We start from the raw sequence: 22,565 nt of genomic DNA, 5'->3' as shown, positions 1-22,565 counted from the left end.
ACAAGGAGCAATGGAGGTAGTACTGAGCTCCTCTGGGCAGTCCCCACAGACACTGGGGTCAGTGCTGGGAGGTCCTGGGCTATACTGGGGGCAGTACTGGGCACACTGAGGGCGGTGCAGGGCTGTACTGGGGCAGTAGTGGGTACACTGGAAGCGGCGCAGGGCTGTACTGGGCACACTGGGTGGTGCAGGGCTGTATTGGGCAGTACTGGGCACACTGGGGGCGGTGTAAGGCTGTTACCGGGGCAATACCGGGTATACTGGTGGTGCTGTGCTGGGTCCTTTTGCCCCCTGGCGGCCGAGCGCGGCGCTGCAGGAGCCCCGCGGTGCCGTGCGGCGGGACACTGGGGACGGGGGGGTGGGACACTGGGCTCTACTGGGGGTACCTGGGGGAGTCCTGGCAGGTCCTGGGGGCACTGGAGGAAGTGGCATGGGGACACAGAGGGATTACTGGGGTGTCCCTGGGGACACTTAAGTTATACTGAGGTGGCCACAATGGCAGTGGAGGGTGCGTGGGACACTGGAGAGGGGCCTGGGGACATTGCGGGGGTCACTTCGGTTGGCATGGGGACATTGGGGTGGCACTGGGGTGCCCCTAGATGTTGGACAGGTTTTTTTGGGAGGTATGTCCTAAGGACACGGGTTGACTGGAGTTGCTTGACAACACTGGCGGGGGGATCCTAGGATTTCTCCTTGGGATACTGGGGAGTGTTACTGGGGAGGGGCTTGGAGACCTGGGGGAGGGTACTCGGGGCATCCCTGAGGACATTGTGCAGGTGTTGCTGGAGGGGCCTGGGGACATTCTGGGGAGTGATACTGGGCTGGCCTGGTGACGCTGGGAGTGTACTGGTCGGTGGCTGAGGACACTGAGTGCACCCGGAAAGCCTGAGGACATTGACTGAGGGTCCTAGAAGGGACCCTGGGGACACAGGGTGGGGTGACTGGGGCTGGCATTCCATCACTGGAGGTACAGGGATGCCCTGGGGGCAGAGGGACCTGGAGAACTGGGATGGGATTTACCGGTGGGAGGGACTGTGGGCAGTGGTCCAGAGCTGGGGAGGGGCATGACCAGTGTAAGCTGGGGACAATGGGGACATTTCCACCCACTGCCCCCAGCCCCTGCAAACCCTGGTGGACACCTCCTCACCACCCCCACCCCCAGCTTCAACTCCCCACCCCGGGGTCCACAGCAGAGCCGGAGCTATGTGGGGGTCCCGTGTCCCCAGGGGTGGCCAGGTCACTGCCCCAGCCTCAGAGCAGGGGCAAAGTGGGGGGCTGGCCGGCCTTGCCCCCCCCGCAGAAGCGCTGACACCGGGAGCTGCAGGACTGCTGAGCTCAGCCCGCTGCAGATTTAGGGGGGTTTATCTGTGGAGGGGAGCGGGGGCCCAGCTTAAGCCACAGGTGCTGAGCACAGCACCTCACCGGGCGGCCCCCGGGGACCTTGGCCACGTCCTTGGCCCACATTGGGTGGTGGGTTGCGGCAGTGGCGGCGGGCACAGGGAGGAGTGCGCTGGAGACGGCGGGGGGCTGGAGCTCGTTGCCCATCCTGGTGCTGACCTCCAAGGAGCGGGTGAGCCAGAGGGCCGTAGGGCGGAGGATGGGCGCCGGGGCCAGCGCAGAGGAGAAGCACTCCCGTGAACTGGAGAAGAAGCTCAAGGAGGACGCTGAGAAGGATGCCAGGACCGTCAAGCTGCTGCTGCTGGGTATGGAGGGGACAATATCCTGGGCGAGATACCCATCCTTTGTGCGTCTCACCCCAACATCCCGCCCGGCATTCCTCTGACACCTCCTGGCACCCCTCAACCCAACCAGCCCACCCCAACATCCCACCCAGCGTTCCTCTGACAGCTCCTGGCACCCCTCGACCCAACCAAGCCCCCCAAACATCCCACCCAATGCTCTTCTGACACCCCCTCCAGACACACCCCCTAAACCCAAGCAGCCCAGCCCAACAAATCACCCAATGTTTCCCTGACTCCCCCAACACCCCTAAAACCAACCAGCCCACCCCAACAGTACCCCCATTCTTAGGTAGTCCTAAAACTACCCCTCCACACCTCAACAGCCCACCCAATGTTTCCCTGATGCCTCCAGCACCCCTAAACCCAGCCAGCCCACCCCAAGCATGCCCCCAACAGCCTCCTGGTCCCAGGCAACCCTAAAACCAACCAACCCACCCCAAGTACCCACCCAAAGTTTCCCTGACACCCCCCATACCCAACCAGCCCAGTCCAACAGTCAACCCAACAGCTCCCTGCTCCTAAGTACCCCTAAACCCCACCAGCCCACCCCAAACGTTCATCCAATGTTTTCCTGATCCCCTCCAGCACCCCTAAACCCAACCAGCCCACCCTAACAGTCCCTCATTCCCAGGCTCCCCTAAAAGAGCTCATGTCAACAGCTTGCTCAAGACCCGCCCCCCCATCAGGCACCCCAAACCCAACAACTCAACAGCTCACCCTACGATCCCCCAGCTTCCAGGTATCGCCCAAACTCAACCAACCCACCCAACATCCCCTGACTCCCAGGCCCCCTGACCCCAACCAACCCATCTTAAGAGCTTTCACAACACCACCTACCAGCACCCTACCCCAGCAGCACCCCCAACCTCACCCCATCCTCCTAGGCACCTCCATGCAGCCCACACCATCACCCCGGTGTCTGTCCCTGAAACCCTCTGGCACTGTGGGTCCCTCCCAGTCCCTTCCAGCTGTCCTGGTGATGCCTGAGAACTGGGGTGCCCTGGACATGGTGGGGCCATGGGTGCCATTGGGTGCTGTCCTCCTGGCCCAGCCCAAGGCACGTCCCCTTGCACTGCCACAGGCTTGGGGCATTGGGTGGTGGGTGGCAGGGTTGCGATGCCACCATGTCCCTAGCCTCTCCCTGGGTCCCCAAGCACGTCCCCAGCTAAGCCACCACAGATCTCATTAGCCACGGTGGCTCAGCCCAGCCTTAATGCCCACTGGCACCAGTCTGTAATCCCCCTGCCCTGAGCCATTGACCTGGCATGACCACCAGTGCCCCCAAGCTGTGCCAGGCACTGGGGGTCTCAGGGGGCCAGTGCAGGGTGGAGCCAGGGCTGCTCATGGTGTGGGTGTCACCGTGACCCGTGCTTTGTCCCCTCAGGAGCAGGGGAGTCGGGGAAGAGCACCATCGTCAAGCAGATGAAGTAAGTGCCACTCAGATGTGCTCCACCGTGCCATGTGCCTGCCCCATGCCACAGCCATGGGGTGGCCCTGTCCCACCATGCCCACCTCTGCCCCATGCCACAACCATGGGTTGCATCCACCCCTTAGCGCCTGGCTCAGCTCCATGGCGCCCAGCTCATCCCCATGCTGCATCCATGGGTGCCCCCCACCCCATGGTGCCCAGCTCAGCCCCACGTCTCCCTCCCTGGCCAGGATCATCCACAAAGACGGTTACTCGCTGGAGGAATGCCTGGAGTTCATCAGCATCATCTACAGCAACACGCTCCAGTCCATTCTGGCCATCGTGCGAGCCATGAACACCCTCAATATCCAGTATGGGGACGCGGCTCGCCAGGTGGGGAGCACTCCACTCTGGGCAGGAGAGGTTCCCCCAGCCCCCTGGCCCTGCTGAGCCCCTCTCCCTTGTAGGATGATGCCCGCAAGCTGATGCACCTCGCGGACACCATCGAGGAGGGCACCATGCCCAAGGAAATGTCAGACATCATCGGGCGGCTCTGGAAGGACTCAGGCATCCAAGCCTGCTTCGACCGTGCCTCTGAGTACCAGCTCAATGACTCAGCCGGCTAGTACGTGTGGTGGGGGGGTCTGGGAAGGAAGGGCGATCTGGGAGTGCTGACCTGTGTCTCATGCTCCCTGCGTGCTTGGCCAGCTACCTGTCAGACCTGGAGCGCCTGGTGACCCCTGGCTATGTCCCTACGGAGCAGGACGTGCTGCGCTCCCGTGTCAAGACCACCGGCATTATCGAGACCCAGTTCTCCTTCAAAGACCTCAATTTCAGGTGAGGGCTGAGACCTTGGCAAGGTATGGTGCCAGGGGTGGGTGGGCAGGGGGTGGGGGTGCTGATCCCACCTTGTTCTTCTCAGGATGTTTGATGTGGGTGGCCAGCGCTCGGAGCGGAAGAAATGGATCCACTGCTTCGAGGGGGTGACCTGCATCATATTCATTGCGGCCCTCAGCGCCTACGACATGGTCCTGGTGGAGGATGACGAAGTGGTGAGGAAGGGTCACCACTCCATACCCCCTCCGCTTTGTCCCCGTCACAACATGGGGGGTCACCATGGGGCTGCATCCCTCCACAGAACCGCATGCACGAGAGCCTGCACCTCTTCAACAGCATCTGCAACCACCGCTACTTTGCCACCACCTCCATCGTCCTCTTCCTCAACAAGAAGGACGTCTTTCTGGAGAAGATCAAGAAGGCCCACCTCAGCATCTGCTTTCCTGACTATGACGGTGAGGATGGCAGCAGCTCTCCCACCGGGTGCGGGCGGGTGGCGGTGGGGTGGTGGTGAAGGGCTGGGTGCTAGCACCCTGCAGCAGCCACCCACCAGGTGGCCCCAGCACCCCATGCAAGTGATGCTGCACCAGCCTTGTTCATGGCCCAGCGAGGTTTGCCCGCTGGGGGAGCACTGGGTGACACCGTGCCAGCACCCACGGCGGGGGGGCACACCAGCCCAAGAGGGGACCCTGCTCATTGCCATGCCACCAGGTCCCAACACCTACGATGATGCGGGCAACTACATCAAGCTGCAGTTCCTGGAGCTGAACATGCGGCGGGACGTGAAGGAGATCTACTCCCATATGACCTGCGCCACCGATACCGAGAACGTCAAGTTCGTCTTCGACGCTGTCACTGACATCATCATCAAGGAGAACCTCAAGGACTGCGGGCTCTTCTGAGTCCCAGCCCCAGCACCCCCTCCTCAGCCTGGGCCTCCCCTCCACTGGGGGCCAGACCCACTGCTGCCCCCAACCCCATCTCCGCTTGCCCCGAACCCCCAGGATTTGACCCGTTCAGCCCCAGAGCCACCCCTGAGTGGGTGGCACAGCCTCACTCCCCCTCCCTCCCAGTCATCTTACCAGCCAGCACTGTGGGCACCCAGTGCTGCTGGGTGCTGGGGGTCCCTGGGGCTTCCAGATGCTGGGGGCCACTGGGTGACCCTGGGGTGCTGGGGCTCCCTGGCTACCCCTTGGATCTGGGGGGTACTGGGGGTCCCTTGGGCTGCTGTAAGGTGCTGGGGCTCCCTGGGTACCCCTTGGAGCTGGGGGTACCGGGGGTCCCTTGGGCTGCTGCAGGGTGCTGGGGCTCTCTGGGTACCCCTTGGAGCTGGGGGTACTGGGAGTCCCTTGGGTGGTGGGTGGTCCCAGGGGTCCTTTGGGCTGCTGCATGGTGCTGGGTGTCCCTGAGTTCCCCTTGTTGCTGAGGGGTGCTGAGGAGTCCTGGGTTCCCACTGGAGGTGAGGGGTGCTGGTGGTCCCTGGATGACCCTTGGCACTGGGGAGACTGGGGTTCTTTGGGTACCCCCTGGTGCTCCGTGTCCCTTGGGGTGCTGCAGGGTGCTGGAATTCCCCAGTACCCCTTTGGAGCTGAAGGGTGCTGGGGGATCCCTTGGGTGCTGGCATTCCCTGGGTACCCCTTAGAGCTGGGTGCTGCTGGGGGGTCCCTGGGGGCTGCTGGGTGCAAGGGGTGGTAGCTCTCCCTCGGGGCCACAGGTCACAGGGTACATAGTACTGGGGGCCCCCCCGAGTGCCACCGTCCCACTGCTGAAGGGCCAGGGGATAGCCATGCCCCCCCCAGCAGCAACCCCAGCTGCTGAGCCAGCACCCCCGGATGGGCTCAGCCCCCCAGCAACCACCCTCCCCAAGGGTCCCACTGCTGCCCTCACCTCCCATTCCCAGGGGATGCAGCTGAGCCCCCAGTGTGACGCCAGCCCACCCCAGGTCCCTCTCCCACCCCCAGGGGACCCCCCCAGCCCTCCCGCAGAGGTGAAGCACCCACCCCCACGAGGGCAGCAGTACATATATTTTTTTTCTTTTCTTTTTTTTTTTTTTTTTTCCTTTCTACATTTTATTATTTCAAACCATGTGAACAATTCGGTAAAACATCCTGTGGGAAAAGCAAGGCCGCAGGCACCGGCTGAGGGGCCCCCCCAGGCTGGAGGGGGGACAGCAGGGGCCACTGTACAGCGGGCTCTCCTCGCCCAATGCAACAGCTAGCCCTACAAAACTAGGCTTAGAAAGAAGGCGGGGGTGGGGGTGGGGGTGGGATACAGGCAGCAGGCAGCATCCCCCTGCCCGCCAGGGGCTGCCCATCCCTCTGGACAGCAAAGCGGAGGGCAGCGAGGCGGGGTGGGGCGCAGACACCCCCCCCCCCCAAGGCACACATTTGGGGGGTGGGCTGGCCATGGAGGACGCCGCCACCACGTAGCACTTGACGCTTTTAAATAGTTTGGTAAAAAGGTTTCTTTAAAAAGCAACCTTGCCCCAGCCGGTGTGGTGTGGTTTTTTGCATGGTTTTGAGTTTGTGGTGGTTTTTTTTTTTTTTCTTCCTTTTTCTTTCTTTCTTCTCTGGTCTACTAAAAGGAATGTCATCAGTCGTGTTTTTTGGCTGGGTGGGCATCCCCGAGGGGACCCCCCGTGTCCCCCCACAGCCAGCAACACTTGCAATGTAAACAGTGAGAGCGCTAGGGCTCGGGAGCGAATGACAAGGGGGGCTGGAGCGGTTCAGGGGTTAAAAACCAAGATGAAAACCTTGTTTTCCCCAGGAAGGGTGACACCGGTGAGGAGAAGAAGGATGGCGGGGGGCAAGCATGGGTGGCAGGGGGGACATGGGCCCTGCCACTGCACTGGCACCCAAAAAGTCTCTTTATGGGGTGGGGGCGGAGGGATGAATCCAAAGAGAAGCAGGAGGTGGGGAGGGCGATGTGGTCCTTCTTTTGCCGGCAGGGCCGGGGGTCCTAGGAGAGAGCAGGTGGTGAGCAGGTGGGGTCTGGGGACAGGGGACACGGGCACCTACCACCAGCCTGTGCCACAGCAGGACCCCAGGCAGCGCCCGTCCCAGCCCCAGGGGATGCTCTGTGACACCCCATTTGGGGGGCCACCAGCAGGACCACCACCCACCTGGGCAGCGCCAGCCCTCAGAAGAGCCCGCAGTCCTTCAGGTTGTTTTTGATGATGACGTCAGTAACGGCATCAAAGACAAACTGCACGTTCTTGGTGTCGGTGGCACAGGTGAAGTGAGTGTAGATCTCCTTGGTGTCCTTCCGCTTGTTCAGGTCCTCAAACTTGCTCTGGATGTAGCCAGCTGCCTCATCATACTTGTTAGCCCCTGGGGAGGAGGAGACATGGGGGTGCCCCACAGTCGCCCAGGGACACTGGCACCCCCCCGCCAAAGGGGCTTGCACTCAGCTTGGCTCCCCACGCCACTGCAGCCACCGCCCCGATGCCAAATTGATGCTCCCCAGGCACAGCAAGCCTCAGCTAAACACCCCAGGGCTGCTGCCCCTTGTCACCCCTCATCTTCCCCCATCCCCTGGGGCACCCAAACACCACCATACCCCACTTGCTGCCCCAACACATGGCTGCCTGGGCACAGGAGAGCCACCATCTCCATCCTCAGCATCTCCTGCCACGCTGCCCAGGCAAGGTGCTGCCCACTCCTCCTGCCAGGGGCATGGGGGCCTACCACGGGTCCCAGCAGTACCTGTGTACTCGGGGAAGCAAATGGTGAGGGGGCTGTGCACGATCTTCTCCTCAAAGAGGTCTTTCTTGTTGAGGAAGAGGATGATGGATGTGTCCGTGAACCACTTGTTGTTGCAGATGCTGTCAAACAGCTTCATGCTCTCGTGCATCCGGTTCTGACAGGAGAGGTGGCAGCTGAGCCAGGCAGGGACCCCCAGGCAGCACCCACCCCACTGCTGCCCAGCTCCTGCCTGTCTAGGCAGGGGATGCTGACAGCCCTGCAAGGCTTGGGCCATGCTGGCCAGGGCACTGGTGGCCACCAGAGGAGGGTGTGCTCCCCCAGCCCCCCAGGGAGGGAATGGCTTATGGTGCCGTCTCCATCCCCCTTGACTCACCATCTCCTCGTCTTCAGCCAGCACCAGATCATAGGCACTCAGGGCCACGCAGAAAATTATGGCCGTCACCCCCTCGAAGCAGTGGATCCACTTCTTCCGCTCCGAGCGCTGGCCACCCACGTCGAACATCCTGCAGCAGTGGCAGGGCAATAGGCAGCAGCTCCTGGCCCCACCCCCCATCCAGCCTCAGTTTCCCCAGCTGCCTGGAGCAGGAGTGGCACCGGGCAGGCAGAGCATGATGCCTCTGCCCCAGGGATTCTGCTGGTGCCATGGATCTGCCCCGGCACCCACTGTGCATCCCAGCGACAGGGCAGGCTCAGGCTGCCCCTCCATGGGGTGTCAGTGCAATGCTCCCTGGAGCAGTAGATGCTCCTGGAGACCCGCTCTGGATCGGGCATTGCGGGGTTTTGATGGACACCTTGGCCCAGGGGGAGCCACGGTGCTTGGACAAGTGGCTGTGGGCTCAGTGGGATCACGGGCAGCACGAGGGCTCAGGGGATGATCCCAGTGCACCAACATGCCGCTCCTGCTGCCAGCAGCAGAGGATGCCCTGCCACCATGGAGAAGGGCTGGCAGCAGCGCCATGGCTGCTGTCAACCACCCAGCTGGCAGGGAGGCTGCCTCACTGCTGTGTCCCCACCAGAACATGCTGGATCCCCCTGGACCATCCCCTCTGCCACAATGACACCCCCAAAGCACTGCCCTAGCAATGTGTGACGAAGCGCCTCCATCCCACCAGGGTGGCACAGGGGTCCCTGCCAGCGCCCCCGCACTCGGAGAGGACCCCAGCAGATCCTTCTGCCAGCAGCTCCGTTGCCAAGTGACTAAATCCCCAGGGATGTGTGCAATGCCAGGTTTTTGCCTCTGAAATCATTGCCCTTATGATTTCCCGTGGGTTTGCAGTGAAAAGCAGCCCCGGGGTGCCAGCAGCAGCACTGGTGCCTGACCCCAAGACTCCCAGCTCCCGCCCTGCACCCTTCCCGCTGCGGAAGCAGCGTCACCACACCCGGAGGATGCCTTCCCCCTTCTCCTCCTCACCAGGGCTGGATCCGCCCCTGGGCTGAGCCCTGTGAGGCGTTTTTGAGGCTGCTCCAGCTATTTCGGTGGTTTCCGCTCTCTCTCAGGCAGCGGCTCCCGCCATGAGCAAACCCAAGAGGGCTCAGTGCATGCAGCGTTCAAGCAGAACCCAACCCAGCATTGGGAGAAAAAGGTTTTTTTTTCCTTGGAAAAGGCAAAAGGGGAAGGGTCGGACATACTTGAAGTGCAGGTCCTTGAAAGTGAAGTGGGTCTCTACGATGCCGGTGGTCTTCACCCTAGTGCGTAGCACGTCCTGCTGGGTGGGGATGTAGTCAGCACGGGCTATCCTCTCCAGGTCATTCAGATAGCTGGGGAAGGAGCAAAAGGCGCTGTGGAAGCTGAACCATGGGGTACGACTCACCCAAATCCCATGGGGCATCCCCACATCACCCCAGGGTCCCCTGCCCACATCCCGTCATCATCCATTCTGGCTGGGCACCTGCACCCCAGAGTCACCCCGCAGCCCTGCCAGCCACGGGCAGGGCAGGACAGCCAGCTGCTGGGGTGGCGAGGGGACACACAGGAACGAGGGCTTGGCGGGGGGCAGTGTGTCAGCACTGGGGGGCTGAACAGGGGATGCAGCCCAGGCTGGGGGGCTCCCCCCATTCCCCTGGCTGTGCGCAGGGGGGAAACGGCAAGAGGAAAGTATTCACTACTATGGCAACCGACTGCAGTGCCGGCGGAAACAATCGATGGCACCGTGCCATTTATAGTCAAAAAACACAAAGGGCCAGCGTCCTGGGAGGAAGCAGGAGGCAGGCAGCCGGAGAGATGGGGAGCAGCGTGGCCAGGAGGCTGCCGTCTGCGCCCAGCCCCCCGGGGTGGCACTGTCTTCCCTGCTGCCTGTCCCAGCCCTGCCAGATCCCAGCTGCCGGCGGCAGTGGCTCGATCCCCAGCTGCAGCACCCACTGGGACCGGCCGAGGCTTGCTGGGGTTTTGATTTCTCCAGCTCACATTGCTTTAATTGGGTTACTATAAACAGGCTCCTTTAAGCAAATTAGGCTTGTGTTAATTAAGACATTTGCAGCCCTGTAATCTGGTGAAAGCCAGATTACAACTCGTAAGGCCACAGGGATCCCTGGCTCTGACAGCAGCACAGCCGCTCGCCAGCTCCCGGGAAACCCTCTGGCGTGGCAAAGCCGGAGGCGTAGGTTCCCCGGGACCCTGCCAGGGTACGATGGCGGGGAGGCCGGCATGACGCTGCCACTGAGGCTCAAAAACAGCCGGAAACACACACGGCCTCCGGCTGACAAAAAAACAGGAAACACGGCAGCAGGGCTGTGCGCAGCGCTCGGAGCTCGCACCCAGCCCTGGGGAGATGGCGAGCGCCCGCCCAGCCACCCCGAGCTCCTGGCACCCCAAGGGGCTGCGGAGGAGGAGGCGGGGGGCTGCTGCAGAGGGCTGGAGTGCGGGTGGGCTGCCTGCCAGGTGCATCACGGGGCTCCTCATCCCCAGGGTGCCCTGTGCCAGCAGCACCGAAGGCAGAGCACCACCCCCGCGGGGATGGATGGCATATCAACCACCACACCGGCATCTCCGTGGGGCTGGAAAAAGGCTGGAGCAGCAGCTCGAGGGGGCTCCTAATTAATGCTTATCCAACCCCCGCAATGTGCCAAATGCTCCATGAACGCACTTACAGTAATACTCAATTTGCAGACACTTTGCAGATACATTTGCTCGAACTGTGCATGCGAGCTGCCAGGCACCTGCTGGGTCTCCCGTGGCTCCAAACCAGCACCCACGGCACAGCGCGGCACCACCAGGGAAATGCCAGCACCAGCTGGGGAGCAATGGGGCTGAGCAGAACAGGGGCCAGGGGGGCAGGCGGGTGCCAGGCAGGAGGAAACAAAAGCTGCAGGCACCGGAGGAAAGCACCAGCAGGAGCTTCTCCGGGGTTAGTGCTTGCCATGAGCTTTCCTGCAACCTTTTCCACCCCGTGGCCTCAGTGCAGAAAAGGGACCCACTCACGTCAAGCAGAAGGGGACAGCTGGGCTGGCACGGGGGGACACCGAGCAGCCCCCAGGACGGCACCAAGTCCCAAGGATGCTCAATCCCTGGCACGGCCAGCCCTGGCGGGATTTTCCTGGCTCATCACGAGCTCCCCTCAGCACTGCTTTATCATGAGGGCTCTGGGCAGAGAGGGCAGAAGAGTGCTGTGCGAGCTGAACAAGGCTTCGGCTGCACCACCCTCTCCAGCAATCATACTTTAGGCAGATTAACTTATTTATTAAATCTCTTCAGGGATAAACCCAACCAGATGCAGGCAATTTACCTAAACACTAGTTTGCTGATTAATACGTTAGTGTGATGCCAAGTCCTTCCATATAAACTCAGTTAAAAAGAAGCCTCTTGTGCATGCATCTTACTCATCCTGTTCAGATACAAGGGTCCCCAGTACTTTCTTTGGGGCTTTTTCTTGCCTTCGTGGCCCGTTAAGGGCTATGAGGGTGGGCAGGACCCCCAGCTGTGCTCAGGTGGACATGGACGGGAGCCATCTCAGGGAGGCCAGGGGAGAGCAGCCCCCAGGGCAGGGCAGTGTGGACAGAGCACTGGCTGGAGGGGGACACCCTGGTGCCCACCACCCAGGGGACACGGCACCCTGCCAGAGGAGGAAACAGCTTTTGAAACATCTGCCTTCCCAGTTCTGCTCCAGCTCAGCCCCAGTGCTGGGCGGGAAGTAGCAGTACCAGCCCCCAAGCCTGGCAATGGGGAACAGCAGCCCCCAGGGGTTTTTTTCTGTTGCTCAGTAAAAGCCATGTGTCCCGCAGGGCTCGGATCCAGCCAAGATGGGGGAGAAAGGCAGGGGTACTCACTAGGCAGCGGAGTCATTCAGCTGGTACTCTCGGGAGCGGTTAAAACAAGCCTGGACCCCGTTGTCAGCCCACAGCCTCCGGATCACATTGGCCAAGTCCTCTGGCATGATGCCCTGCTCCTCGGCGGTGCAGGAGAGCGCAAACAACTGTCGAGCGTCATCCTGCAGGGAAAAACCAGGGCTCAAGCATCTGCATGGAGTTATCGAAGCTCACTCTGCCTCAAAGGACCTCACCAGACCCCACCGCATCCCACCCAGACAGCAGGACAGGAGCTCCAGCGGTGGATGGGGACAAGACCCAAAGGAAGCAGCGGGACTCCCCACCCCTGCACCCGCCAGGGGCTGTGCCAGGGCAGCCACCCATGGATTATGCTTTGGGTCCTCCCATTCTCAGCGCCAGGGACAGGTCACAGCCAGCCAGGGAGCAGCAGGGCTTGTGCAGGGCCACACTTAATTCTGGTCCAGCTTCGGGAGCATCTGCTTTTGCACCCAAGAACCCCCACCCCTGCCAGGCATGGCAGGAACAGGAGGGCACCCACCGCTCTGGAAGAGTCTCCGAAGTCAATCTGTAGGTTCCCCATTGCCTTGATGATGGCCATGATGGACTGGATGGTGTTGCTGTAGACCACAGCTTTGTACTGCCGGCACTCCTCCTCTGAGTAGCCATCCTCATGGATGATCCTGGGGCAGGGGAGAAACACAGGCAAGGTCAGCCCTTGGCGGGGCACCCTGGGGTGCTGCTCCCGACCCATGCTCTGTGGCAACACTGCTGGGGAGCTTTGCCCAGCCACCACCAGTTTCAGAGCCCATGGCCAAGATCTGCGTGACACCAGCCACAGCGATGGTGCAGGGACCACTCACTTCATCTGTTTGACGATGGTGCTCTTCCCAGACTCGCCGGCACCTGGGGAGAAACGAGAAGGGGGGGTGAGCAGTGAGGTGCTGCCCTAAGCTGGGGACCCCCACCCTACTGGGACCCCCGCAGCCCAGGAAGGGAGGGCAGTGGGTGCCTCAGCCATTGGAGAAGAGCTCCCAGTGCTGCCCAGAGCAGATGCTTGGGTGGGCACTGCGAATGTCAGGGCCAAGAAAGGGGGAGGAAAAGGGAAGCCCTGGGGGACCTTGCAATAGCTCCCAAAGGGAGAAATGACACCTTCTGTGGGCCAGGAAAACAGCACCAACACACTAACATTTGCCCCACAGTCCTGGCATGCTGCAGCCAAGGTGACCGGCAGTCCCGGCTTCAGCTGAGCTTGGGGACCCCCTGCGATGGGGGGCTAAGCCCTACCCATCACTTCCCACCCCAGCTCCAGGCCCTGGTATGCCAGGGAACAGTGGGAGTGCCAGCCTCACCGTGTGTCCGTGGCTGGAGCCAGCAGCAGCCAGGACGGGGAGATGCTCGTGCCCCCAGGTACAGGCTGGGGGCCAGGCACCCAAAGCTGAGCACCCCAGGGAACTCGGGAAGAAGCTGCTGCCTCTGCCAGCCGGCTCGAGCGGCTCCCAGCGGGATCAGCCACCCCCGGGTTGCTTCGTACACAGCGCGCACTCCAGCCTGCGGGTCCCTGCCCCAGCCCAGCTGCAGAGGCGGCTGCCAGCAGGGAAAGCCAACAGCTTTTTGGGTGGGTTTATTTTTCAGCATCCAAACGTGGGGTGCCAGGGGTTCAGAGGGGACAGCCAGGGCACCTAAGGCTCCCCCTCTTGCCACCCTCTCCCCCTTGGGGACATCATCCCTGCACAGGCAACACGCAGCTCCTGGCCCAGCCCTGCCTCCCTGGCCTGGGAGCGGGGAAGGAGCAAAGTCACCCCGGCTGCAAGAAAGGGGAAGCGCAAAGGGGAAGCTGAAAGGGATGGCGTATGTCCCTTGTCCCCCTAGGCAGGGAGTGCCACTGAGATGGATGAACGCCTGTCTCACCTCACCCCAGGACCTGCAGCAGGATGAGCCCCCTTTGGCCGGGGACCAGTGTGGCCCCAGCCTCTGGGTGCAAATCCCAGGGGATCCCCCCAAACCAAGTCTACACCTGCATCCTTTCCCAGCCTTCTTGGCGGGTCCCCCCACTGCTGCCCTCAGCCATGGAGCCGCCCTTACAGGGGGCCCCAAGCAGGCAGTGGCAGGGCTGTGCTGGCATGGCCACAGAGGGGGAAGAGAGATTACAGAGGAGCTTACAAAAAAAAAACAACACACCAACCAAAACCCCCAAAAAAGTAAATGGAGATTATGCTAAAATTAACTGGGAAAAACAGAGCCTGTCGTGCCAGCTGAGACATGGCAGCAGTGAGCAAATGCCTTCTGCCCGTGCCACCTAGGTGATGGGCATGTCCCCCGCAGGCACTATCACGGGCACGGCTCAGGGCATGGGCCCCCCTGACATTGGGGCCATGCAGACCCTATATTTATGGCCATGACTGCCCCACTGCACAGCTTCCATGCTGTATGTGCTGAGGGAGCAGCTTTGCCCAGCCCAGAGGTGAGCGCGGGGCACGGCAGGGGCTCTCCGGCTTCTGCCGGCGCCCTTGGGATGCTGACGCGGCACCCGGCGCAGCCCAGCCGGTGTTCGTGGTCAGTGCTGGCAACTCCTGCCCAGAGCTGGGAGCAGGGTGGGGGAAGGACTAAGCATATCCCTTCATTTTTTCCATGAAATACCTCTGGTTTCTGACAACGCCACCCCCTACGGCTGGGCTAGGCGGCCAAGGGCTGGCTGCATTCACTGTGCCCTTCCCCAGCGGGTGCCTGGACAGGGAAACTGAGGCACAGGGCAAGGCAGGACCCTGCTTATAAGCAACTCCAGGCTGAGGTGCTGGACAGCCATCCCCCAGCCTCCTGCTCTGCCTGACATTTGCTCCTTGCCCTGGAGCAAAAAACCCTGCTGGGACCTCCTGCCTGCTCCCAGCAGGGTGACAGTCACCGGCAGGGTGACAGTGGCTGGCAGCCACCACGGCCAGCCATTATCCTTGCAAACTTTCCCCGTGGCTCCCATTTTCCCCACAGCCTGCGGAAGGCGGCTGTGCCATCGCCCCTGTTTCAAGCCAGCATCCCCACACGCCGCCAGGAGCTCGCCTGGCACTGGAGCCCGTGTGCTTGCGGTGAGCAGACATTCAGGCCTGAATCAGTAACACCCACCAGCTGTCCCACCAGTGCCCCTTAAGCAGCCGGCGCAGCAGCAATTAGCGTTGGCCCCCTGTTCCCACATCCCTCTCACCTAATGGCCTTTGCCCACCGAAGGGGCCAGGTAACGGCCGGGGAAGCTGCGCGCCTTCCCTCGCCGTGCCACCCCCAGCATCTGCTGAGGGCTGGCAGGTGTCCTGGCACCAGCGACTCCCACCCAGCCGAGCATGGGGGGACCCTTCTTGCCCCCCCCAGGTGAGCACGGCAGAGCGGAAGGGTTTCCAATCCCCGGAAAACCCTGGCTGCCGTCCATTCAACCCCAAAACAATCTCCAGGCAGGGTGCCAGCTGCCACCTTCCACCCTCCTGCCCAAATCAGGCAACACAAGGAGGGCTTTGTGTCCTTCAGACCCCCTGCCCCAGCCAGGCATCGGCAGGGGACATGGAGAGAAGCCCCCCACCATGAGCTGACCCTAGGGATGGGCTTCCTCCAGACCTGCCTGCTCCCTGCCCACCCTTCCTGCCTGCCAGGACCAGGCAGTGCTCATTCCCAGCGCGGCGCCTGTCAAAAATAGGAGGAAAGCTTTCTCTTGGGCTGATTTCCTCCTTTTTTTTTTTTTTTAATAATCTTCAAAAATTTAAAATAAGCAAGCAGCTGCCTGGCTCCAAAACGCCCCGTTAATCCACCAGCAAAAAATTATTTAGCCAACATATATTTTGCAGCCTATGATTTTAGATGCCTTCTGGCCAGCATATGTGTAATGCAGTATATGCAATGTATTTCTGTCCAGCATATATTTAATCCCATATATTTAAGGAGCTGGTCACAGATTTTGGGGTCCGCCTTACCCCACACTGCCAAGAGGGGATTTTCCATCTTGCCATACGGCAGCATCCTGGTTTATGCATTCAAATATTCAGGCGTGGATGGAAGCGATGCACAGCTGGAAAATTTTCATTATTACAGGGGAGAAGCTGGAATTCAATCCACCAGTGGGTCTGGAGCCATCCCCGTCCTCAGCACCCGGAGTTCCATCCCCAGCTGCTGTGCCGGCAAGTTTTCCCGGCCCAGCAAACAGCAGCTATTATTTGAGCATGGATTTACCGATGGTTTTGACTTCTGGACAAACACACTGGATCCCCTTCCCTGCAGGACAGAGGGACGGCTGCAGAGCCCACCCCCCTTGGCACCTTCGTGAGCACCATCAAACAGGACTGTCAAAGGTGTGTGTTAAAAAGCAGCGTTAACCTAAAGACTCAAATAATAATAATAAAAAAGATTCCCCTCGGCATTTTCCTTCCTACCCAAAATAGATGGAAAATTGCTGTAAAAATAATCTCATTTTTTTTAAAACCCCACAGAGACACAGGGCGTTTTTCCCAAGGGCTGTCCCGTTCCGGCACAGGGCTGGCTGCTTCCCAGGAGGAACCCATGCAGCGGCAGCTGGTGGGATGCCATGTCCCCAGGCGGGACCACAAAAAGTTGGGGGACACCAGTGAGGCGCGGACCCCCCTGTCCAAGGCATCTGATGGAGATGCAACAACCCCCCGACCCCCCCCCAAAAAAAGAAAAAAAAGAAAATAGAAACCAATCAGCAGTGGGAAGGATGTTTGGAGTGCCCAGGGGAGGAGGAGGTGGGCTGGGGATGGTTTCCTGGGGGGAGCACAGCAAACGCACCCCCAGTGCCAACAATGACCACCGCTGTTCACAAACTGGACAAAACTACCCTTGTGCCAGGCTTTTTCCAGGAATTCCTGAAACTTTGCTGCTCTGTTCCTGCCCCTGCTGTGGCTGTAGCGGTCCCTCTCCCCCTCCGCTGGCACTAACTGCCTCCATGCCCTCGCCCCCTCCCAGAGTGGCTGGGGAAGAGCCCCCCGCACGGCTCAGCGGCGAGCAGACACTTTTGGGGTCACTAGCATCAATTTGGGGGCTCACCCCTAGAAAAGGGGCTTCCTGAAGACTGTCACCCACCGTACCCCCCCCAGTCACTCTAGGCACGGGGACACCACGATGCTCCCCACGCCAAACACCCGGAGCGGCTCCAGCGCAGCCCAAGCCAGAGAGCTGCCCCCGGCAGGGCCGTGTCCCCACACCTGGGTGCCATTGTCACCCTCCATCTCGCCCTGATGGGGTGGGGACTCACCCGCTGGCACAGCCAGGATGCTGCCATCACCTTGCTCCCCCCACCTAGGTTTTCTGCCAGTGGGGATGGAGAATTACTCAGCTCCCCCAGCTCTGGTGATTCAGCCGGTCTCCGGCCCGGAAACCCGCGCTCCGGCCCAGAGCAGGAAACCCAGAGGCTGTGGAGCAGCCAGGCCAGCCCTGGCTACAACAATGGCACTTGGGCACACCACAGCCCTGGCCCTGCTGGCACCACAGCCCTGGGCGGGCTCAGCCCACGGCAGACCTTCTTCTGTAAAGCCATATATATTTTTTCTTCTTAATACATATAAAAATAAATTTATATATTGCTCCATACAAAAAAGCAATACATACATACAAAAAAGCGATGCCTATACATATAAATATATAAAATACATTTCTAATGCATATATGTCAAAATATATACATACTAGCCTGCCCCCTCTCCTGGGCAAAGCCTAAGTACTGATCTTAGAGCAGGGGACTGCTGCCTGCACCTGGGACGTCACCAGTGGGGACATCAGGGTGACCAATCCCAGCACCCAGGTGCCAGGCTCCTTCCTCCCATCCCAATCCCAACCCATCCCACACCCGGCCGTCAGTTGCAAGGGGTTGGACGTGGGGTCCTCCTGGATCTAACAGCACCAAGCTCTTCCCCGCTCCCCCCACACCATGGCACCTCCTGGTCCATGGCCAGAAACACAACCAGTGTCCCCACCGGAGGGAAAAGCCGGTCCCTTCCCATCACCCTGGGCTGGGGCAGGAGGGAAGACAAAAACAAAACCCCAAGACAGGACAAAGCGCAGCAAAACCGGTGGGTGGCTCACAGGCAAGCCCTGGGCAGTGCCGGGGCTCCGAAAGTCGCAGCTGGTCCCTCCCTTCCTCTATTTTTATGCACACACACCCCCCCCCCCCCAAAAAAAAAAAAAAAAAGCTGCCAAGCCCTGCCCCTGCCGTCCTCACCCCAGCTACCGGCTCGCCCAGGCAGGATCTTGTACAGGCAGCTGCCTGCACGATTTACCCTGGTGCAACCCAGCCCGGGCGGGGTGTGAGGGGAGCATCCTCGCCCCAGGGTTTGCACCTCCAGCATAGAAAACCACTGAGGATCAACACAATTACCCCACCAGCGCCTTCCCCTGCCCCAGGCACCTTCACAGCCTCTAACCTCTCCCCGAGTAGCCAAGAAAGCCTTTTGCTTTCTAATCTTCCAAAGGAAGATAAGGAACCAGGGAATGAGGTGACTGCTTGCCTGCCTCTGATCCTGCACCCCCCGGAGCACCCTGGCTCCCATGGGCAGGGAGGCGGGCTGAGCAGAACCCAACTTCCACCGCTGCCCAGCAGAAACAGTCGGTGACTTCAGAGGTTTGAGCCCTGGTGATGCCAAAGAGCCGGCAGCAGGAGCTGCTGGCTGCACTGCTGCAAGGGGCAGATGCACCAGGTGCTTTCAGGTGCCAACAGCGGCTTCTGGCCTCTCCCAGCACCAAAACCTTGGGAGATTGTTGGTTTCCAGTGGCAGAGAGTGAGGGGATTGCTTCGTTTGGGGGGCAGGGATTGCTTCATTTGGGTCTTCTCCCCATCAGAGACTGGAGCTTCAAATTACCCAGCACGCAACCTATTTGCCAGAGCCAGCAAACAGCAGAGGAAAACCTCCAGGCAGAGACAGGTGCCGCAGGCAGAGTGGTGCTGCGCCCACACCTGCAGTGCCACGTGGCATCGGGGGGGGTCCTGCATGCCCCCACCACGCCAACAGTGCACGTCCATCCCCCTCCAGCTCGCCTGCCCCGGCAGAGGGAAGGCAGAAGTGGGCTCGTGGCCACACACAGGGCACAGCACCGAGCCAAGGTGGCTTCACCAGTCAGCCCCAAGCCCTCTGCGGTGCTGGTGGTCGCCACGCTGCTACACTCCCACTGCCACATGCCGATACTGGTGCTCTCTGCTCACGCCACGTCCTGCCCGGCTGCACCAGCAGCTCCAAGCTGCAGCTGTGGGACGGCACGAGTCACCAGCAAAAGCAGCGCAGTGCTCGGAAGAGGCATCTCTTTGTGCCGCAGACTGATTCGGCACAAAGGGTGAAGCTATTTTTCTCCTCATTTTTATTCCTCCCTAATTTTTCCTCCCTATTTCTGGAGGATGCTGGAGGGCTGCAGCCCCCAGGGAGGACCGCGAAGCTCTGCCTTGCTACGCGCGCCCAAGAGCCATGGTGCTCACCAAAAAGCACCTGCCTGGGCTCATGTGAGGCCACAGTTCTCCTCAAAGCTTCCTCCAACCATGGGAGAAAAAACAAGCCATAGGAAGGGCAGGCAGCAGGGACATGGGAGCATCCTCCCAGCACCACATCCCCACCTCGATGGGTTCTCATGGATGCTGCAAGCAGCAGCCCCTGGGGGGCCAACACCATTCCCACCTCCCCAGCTGTTCCCTGCCAGCTCAGGAGGATTTTCTGGCCACAGCTTGGCTTGGAAATGGACAGTAGTGACCCAAGGCTCTGGTGCTATTTACACCTGAACAGCTGTTAGGGGAAAAAATAAACATTTTAAAAAAAATATTAAAAACCGAACCATTTTGCTCTATTTTTGGCTTTAGAAACCAGCCGAGATCAGAAATGCCACTCGTAAACACCAGCCCCGTCAGAAGGGAGTGCGGCCATCCTCCTCCTCCTCCTCCTTCTGCTTCGGCACAGAGCACGCCATGGGAAAGGGAGGCCGGCCAGCCCACACCGTGGTCCTCACTGCCCAGCGAGCCCCTGGCCGCCCCTCAGTGCAGCTCAGCGCCAGCTGGCCAGGCTCCCCCAACCCCTGCACCAGCACTGGGGTGATGCTGCCCACCCCAGCCAGTCCCCAGAGCCTGCAGAAAGGAGATGCCAACCTCCCCCAGCCGGCTGCACCCCCTGGCACCGTTATGTCACCCCGGGCAGCAGTCCGAGAGGAATGAAGCCAGCAGCAAGGCCCCCGCGCAGGAGCAGCTCGCGATGAAGGGGGACCACGTGTTTCCCCAACAGCCTGCAAACCCCGTGGGGTTTCACTCCACCGGCGCCCTCCCCTCCCCGGAAACAAGCAGGTCAGTGAGGTTGCACAACCAGCCAACCCCTCCCCAACATCACAGACCCCCACCCAGCCCCCCCGAGGATGGGTCTTGCCACTAAGCAGTATTCACGTCAAGGCATAAATACAACAAAAAATCAACCCAAAAAAGCCCAAGCGCTCGGTTGACCGGGCATTTCAAGGCGTTAATTACGTATTTCTCAAGGCAGGCAGGGGTTGAGCAAATAAAGGGCTGCCGGATTTCGGCGTGACTTCCTGCTGCCGGCAGCTTCCTCCGCCGACAAGCCCAAAGACATTTTCTGCCGGTGCAGCAGGCAGGGATTTCTCCTCCTGCCCCGAGCTCTGCTGCCCCACGGCGCCGTGGGAGCCCCCCACACTCCCGCTTCACACCTGGAGCGAGGCTCTCCCTGGGAATTTCAGGAAGGGAATAAAAAGCTCAACTCTGAGTTATTAAAAAATATGAATAAATAAGAATAACTAAGCAGCTGCCTGGCCCACAGGCACAGGGCAGGTCTGTGAACGCCCACGGGAGCATTGCCGGGGTGCTTTGAAGAGTGTGAGCGGCCCGTTATCAGTGGAAAATCGGGTACCCGTGGGGCAGAGCCTGGGGGTACAGCCTGCTGCCCCGGCCCCCTGGCCTCCCACTGCCCGGGAAGGCCAGAGCGGTGTGGAGGGGCTGGGGCTTGCCCTGGCACCCAGGCAGAGGGGGGCACAGGGCGGCAGGTGCCCCTCAGCCCCATCACCTCTGCCCCAGCTGGCCCAGGGCCAGGGTGAGGGAAGCCCATGGAGAAGCCCACCACCACGGCTGGGCAGCTGGGGGGTCCCAGGCAGGCAGGATGCCCCATCCCAGGCTTGCAAGGCCTTTGCCAGGGATGCTCCCACCTGCATCCCAAAGGGATGTGCCAGGGCTGGGTGTCAATGGGGTGGGAGGCACAAGGTGGGGTGGAGTGGGGCCGTGACCCCACTTCTGGGGGCCACCCCACAGCACAGGGTGGAGCTGGCACCCCATTCCTGAGGGGCACCCAAGGCTTGCTAGGGGACCAGCAACCCGCTCTGAGGGGGGGATCCCTGTGATAGGGTCAGCATCCCATTCCGGTGGTCGGGGATCCCCGGGATGGGGCCAGCACAGCATCCCACTCCGGTGGGGGAGGGGGATCCCCGGGATGGGGCCAGCACCCCACTCCGGTGGGGGAGGGGGATCCCCGGGATGGGGCCAGCACCCCACTCCGGTGGGGGAAGATCCCCGGGATGGGGCCAGCACCCCACTGAGGGGGGTGGGTGGTGCCGAGGCCTGGGCTGGGAGCAGCATCCTACTGCCGGGGATCCCCGGGGCGGGGCCGGCACCCCGCGGGCTGGTGCCCAGGGTGGCTCCGGGCAGCACGGGGCGGGGGCGGCGGCGGGGCTGCCCGGTTCCGGCAGGGCCGGGCGGGGGAGCCCCAGAGGGGGGATGGGGGGGTGCCCGGGGGGCGGTCCCGGGGGGCTCACCGAGCAGCAGCAGCTTCACCTCCCTCGCCGCCTTCTCGCCGTCCTCCCGCAGGTTCTTGTCGATCATGCGGGAGCGCTCGGCGGCCGCCTTGTCCTCAGCGCTCACGGTGCAGCCCATGGCGGCGGCGGCGGCGGCGGCTGCCTGCGCGCGCCCGCGGCTCTGCCCTGCCCGGCCCGGCCCGGCTCGCCCCGCCCACTGCGCGCCGCCGGGAGGACGGGGTCGCCGGGAGGGCGGGGCCGGGCGGAGAGGCGTGGCCGGGCGGAGGGGCGGGGCCGGGCGGAGGGGAGGGGTGGCTGCGGGCGGAGGGGCGGGGCGGCCGCTGGCGGAGGGGCGGGGCCTCATCCCCTCCCGGCCGGGCGGGCAGTGGGACGCGCCGCGCCCCGGGGCGGGCAGGAGGGGGTGGGTGGAGCCTGGGTGCTGCGTTTCGGGTCTGGGGTCCTGTGGGGGCAGAGAGGTGGGTGCAGCCAGGGGTCAGCGCTGTGAGGGGATGCTGTGCCTCAAAGGCCACCTTCTGTGGCGACACGGTGTCACAGGGTTGTGGCTCAGCCCTCGGGGACCCGCATGCGACATTGCCGGAGGAGGGAGCACCTTGGCAGGTGTCAGGGTGCCCGCGGCAAGGGATGGGGCTGGGAGGGACTGCCCAAGGTGGCACCGGGCAGGGTGGGGCACCCAGTAGCTCTCTCCCAGGGCAGGGGACACCCCCAGACCTTGTGTGTCCCTCCTCCCTGGCTCCCAGGGAATTGGACACCCCACGCAGCCCGAGGAGGGTGCACGGCTGTGCCAGCTGCCCCGTGGGGCTGGCCTGTGCCGAGGAAGCCCCTGGGCCCCCCAGCCCCTCCTCAC

General features: G+C 61.7%; 2 protein-coding genes across 2 annotated transcripts; one reads left to right on the top strand and one right to left on the bottom strand.

Moving 5' to 3' along the window:
• Positions 1–1,411: 1,411 nt before the first annotated feature.
• On the top strand, positions 1,412–6,217 carry GNAT1 (G protein subunit alpha transducin 1). Its single transcript, XM_005229797.3, has 8 exons — positions 1,412–1,703; positions 3,127–3,169; positions 3,402–3,543; positions 3,618–3,775; positions 3,859–3,987; positions 4,073–4,202; positions 4,289–4,442; positions 4,699–6,217. Exons 1-8 carry the CDS (start codon positions 1,598–1,600, stop codon positions 4,887–4,889), a joined length of 1,053 nt encoding a protein of 350 aa, XP_005229854.1. The 5' UTR covers positions 1,412–1,597; the 3' UTR covers positions 4,890–6,217.
• Positions 6,218–6,473: 256 nt separating this feature from the next.
• On the bottom strand, positions 6,474–21,913 carry GNAI2 (G protein subunit alpha i2). The gene is made up of 9 exons (XM_055805289.1): positions 21,722–21,913; positions 12,815–12,857; positions 12,493–12,634; positions 11,955–12,115; positions 9,321–9,449; positions 8,065–8,194; positions 7,692–7,845; positions 7,109–7,316; positions 6,474–6,945 (listed from the first exon to the last, which is right to left on the bottom strand). Exons 1-8 carry the CDS (start codon positions 21,837–21,839, stop codon positions 7,126–7,128), a joined length of 1,068 nt encoding a protein of 355 aa, XP_055661264.1. The 5' UTR covers positions 21,840–21,913; the 3' UTR covers positions 6,474–6,945; positions 7,109–7,125.
• Between the last annotated feature and the right edge of the window lie 652 nt (positions 21,914–22,565).

The sequence above is a fragment of the Falco peregrinus genome, chromosome 5 (assembly GCF_023634155.1).
Source record: "Falco peregrinus isolate bFalPer1 chromosome 5, bFalPer1.pri, whole genome shotgun sequence".
Taxonomy (NCBI): Eukaryota; Metazoa; Chordata; class Aves; order Falconiformes; family Falconidae; genus Falco; species Falco peregrinus.
Note: the sequence above shows the minus strand (reverse complement) of the source record. Positions and strands in the feature narration are given on the sequence as shown.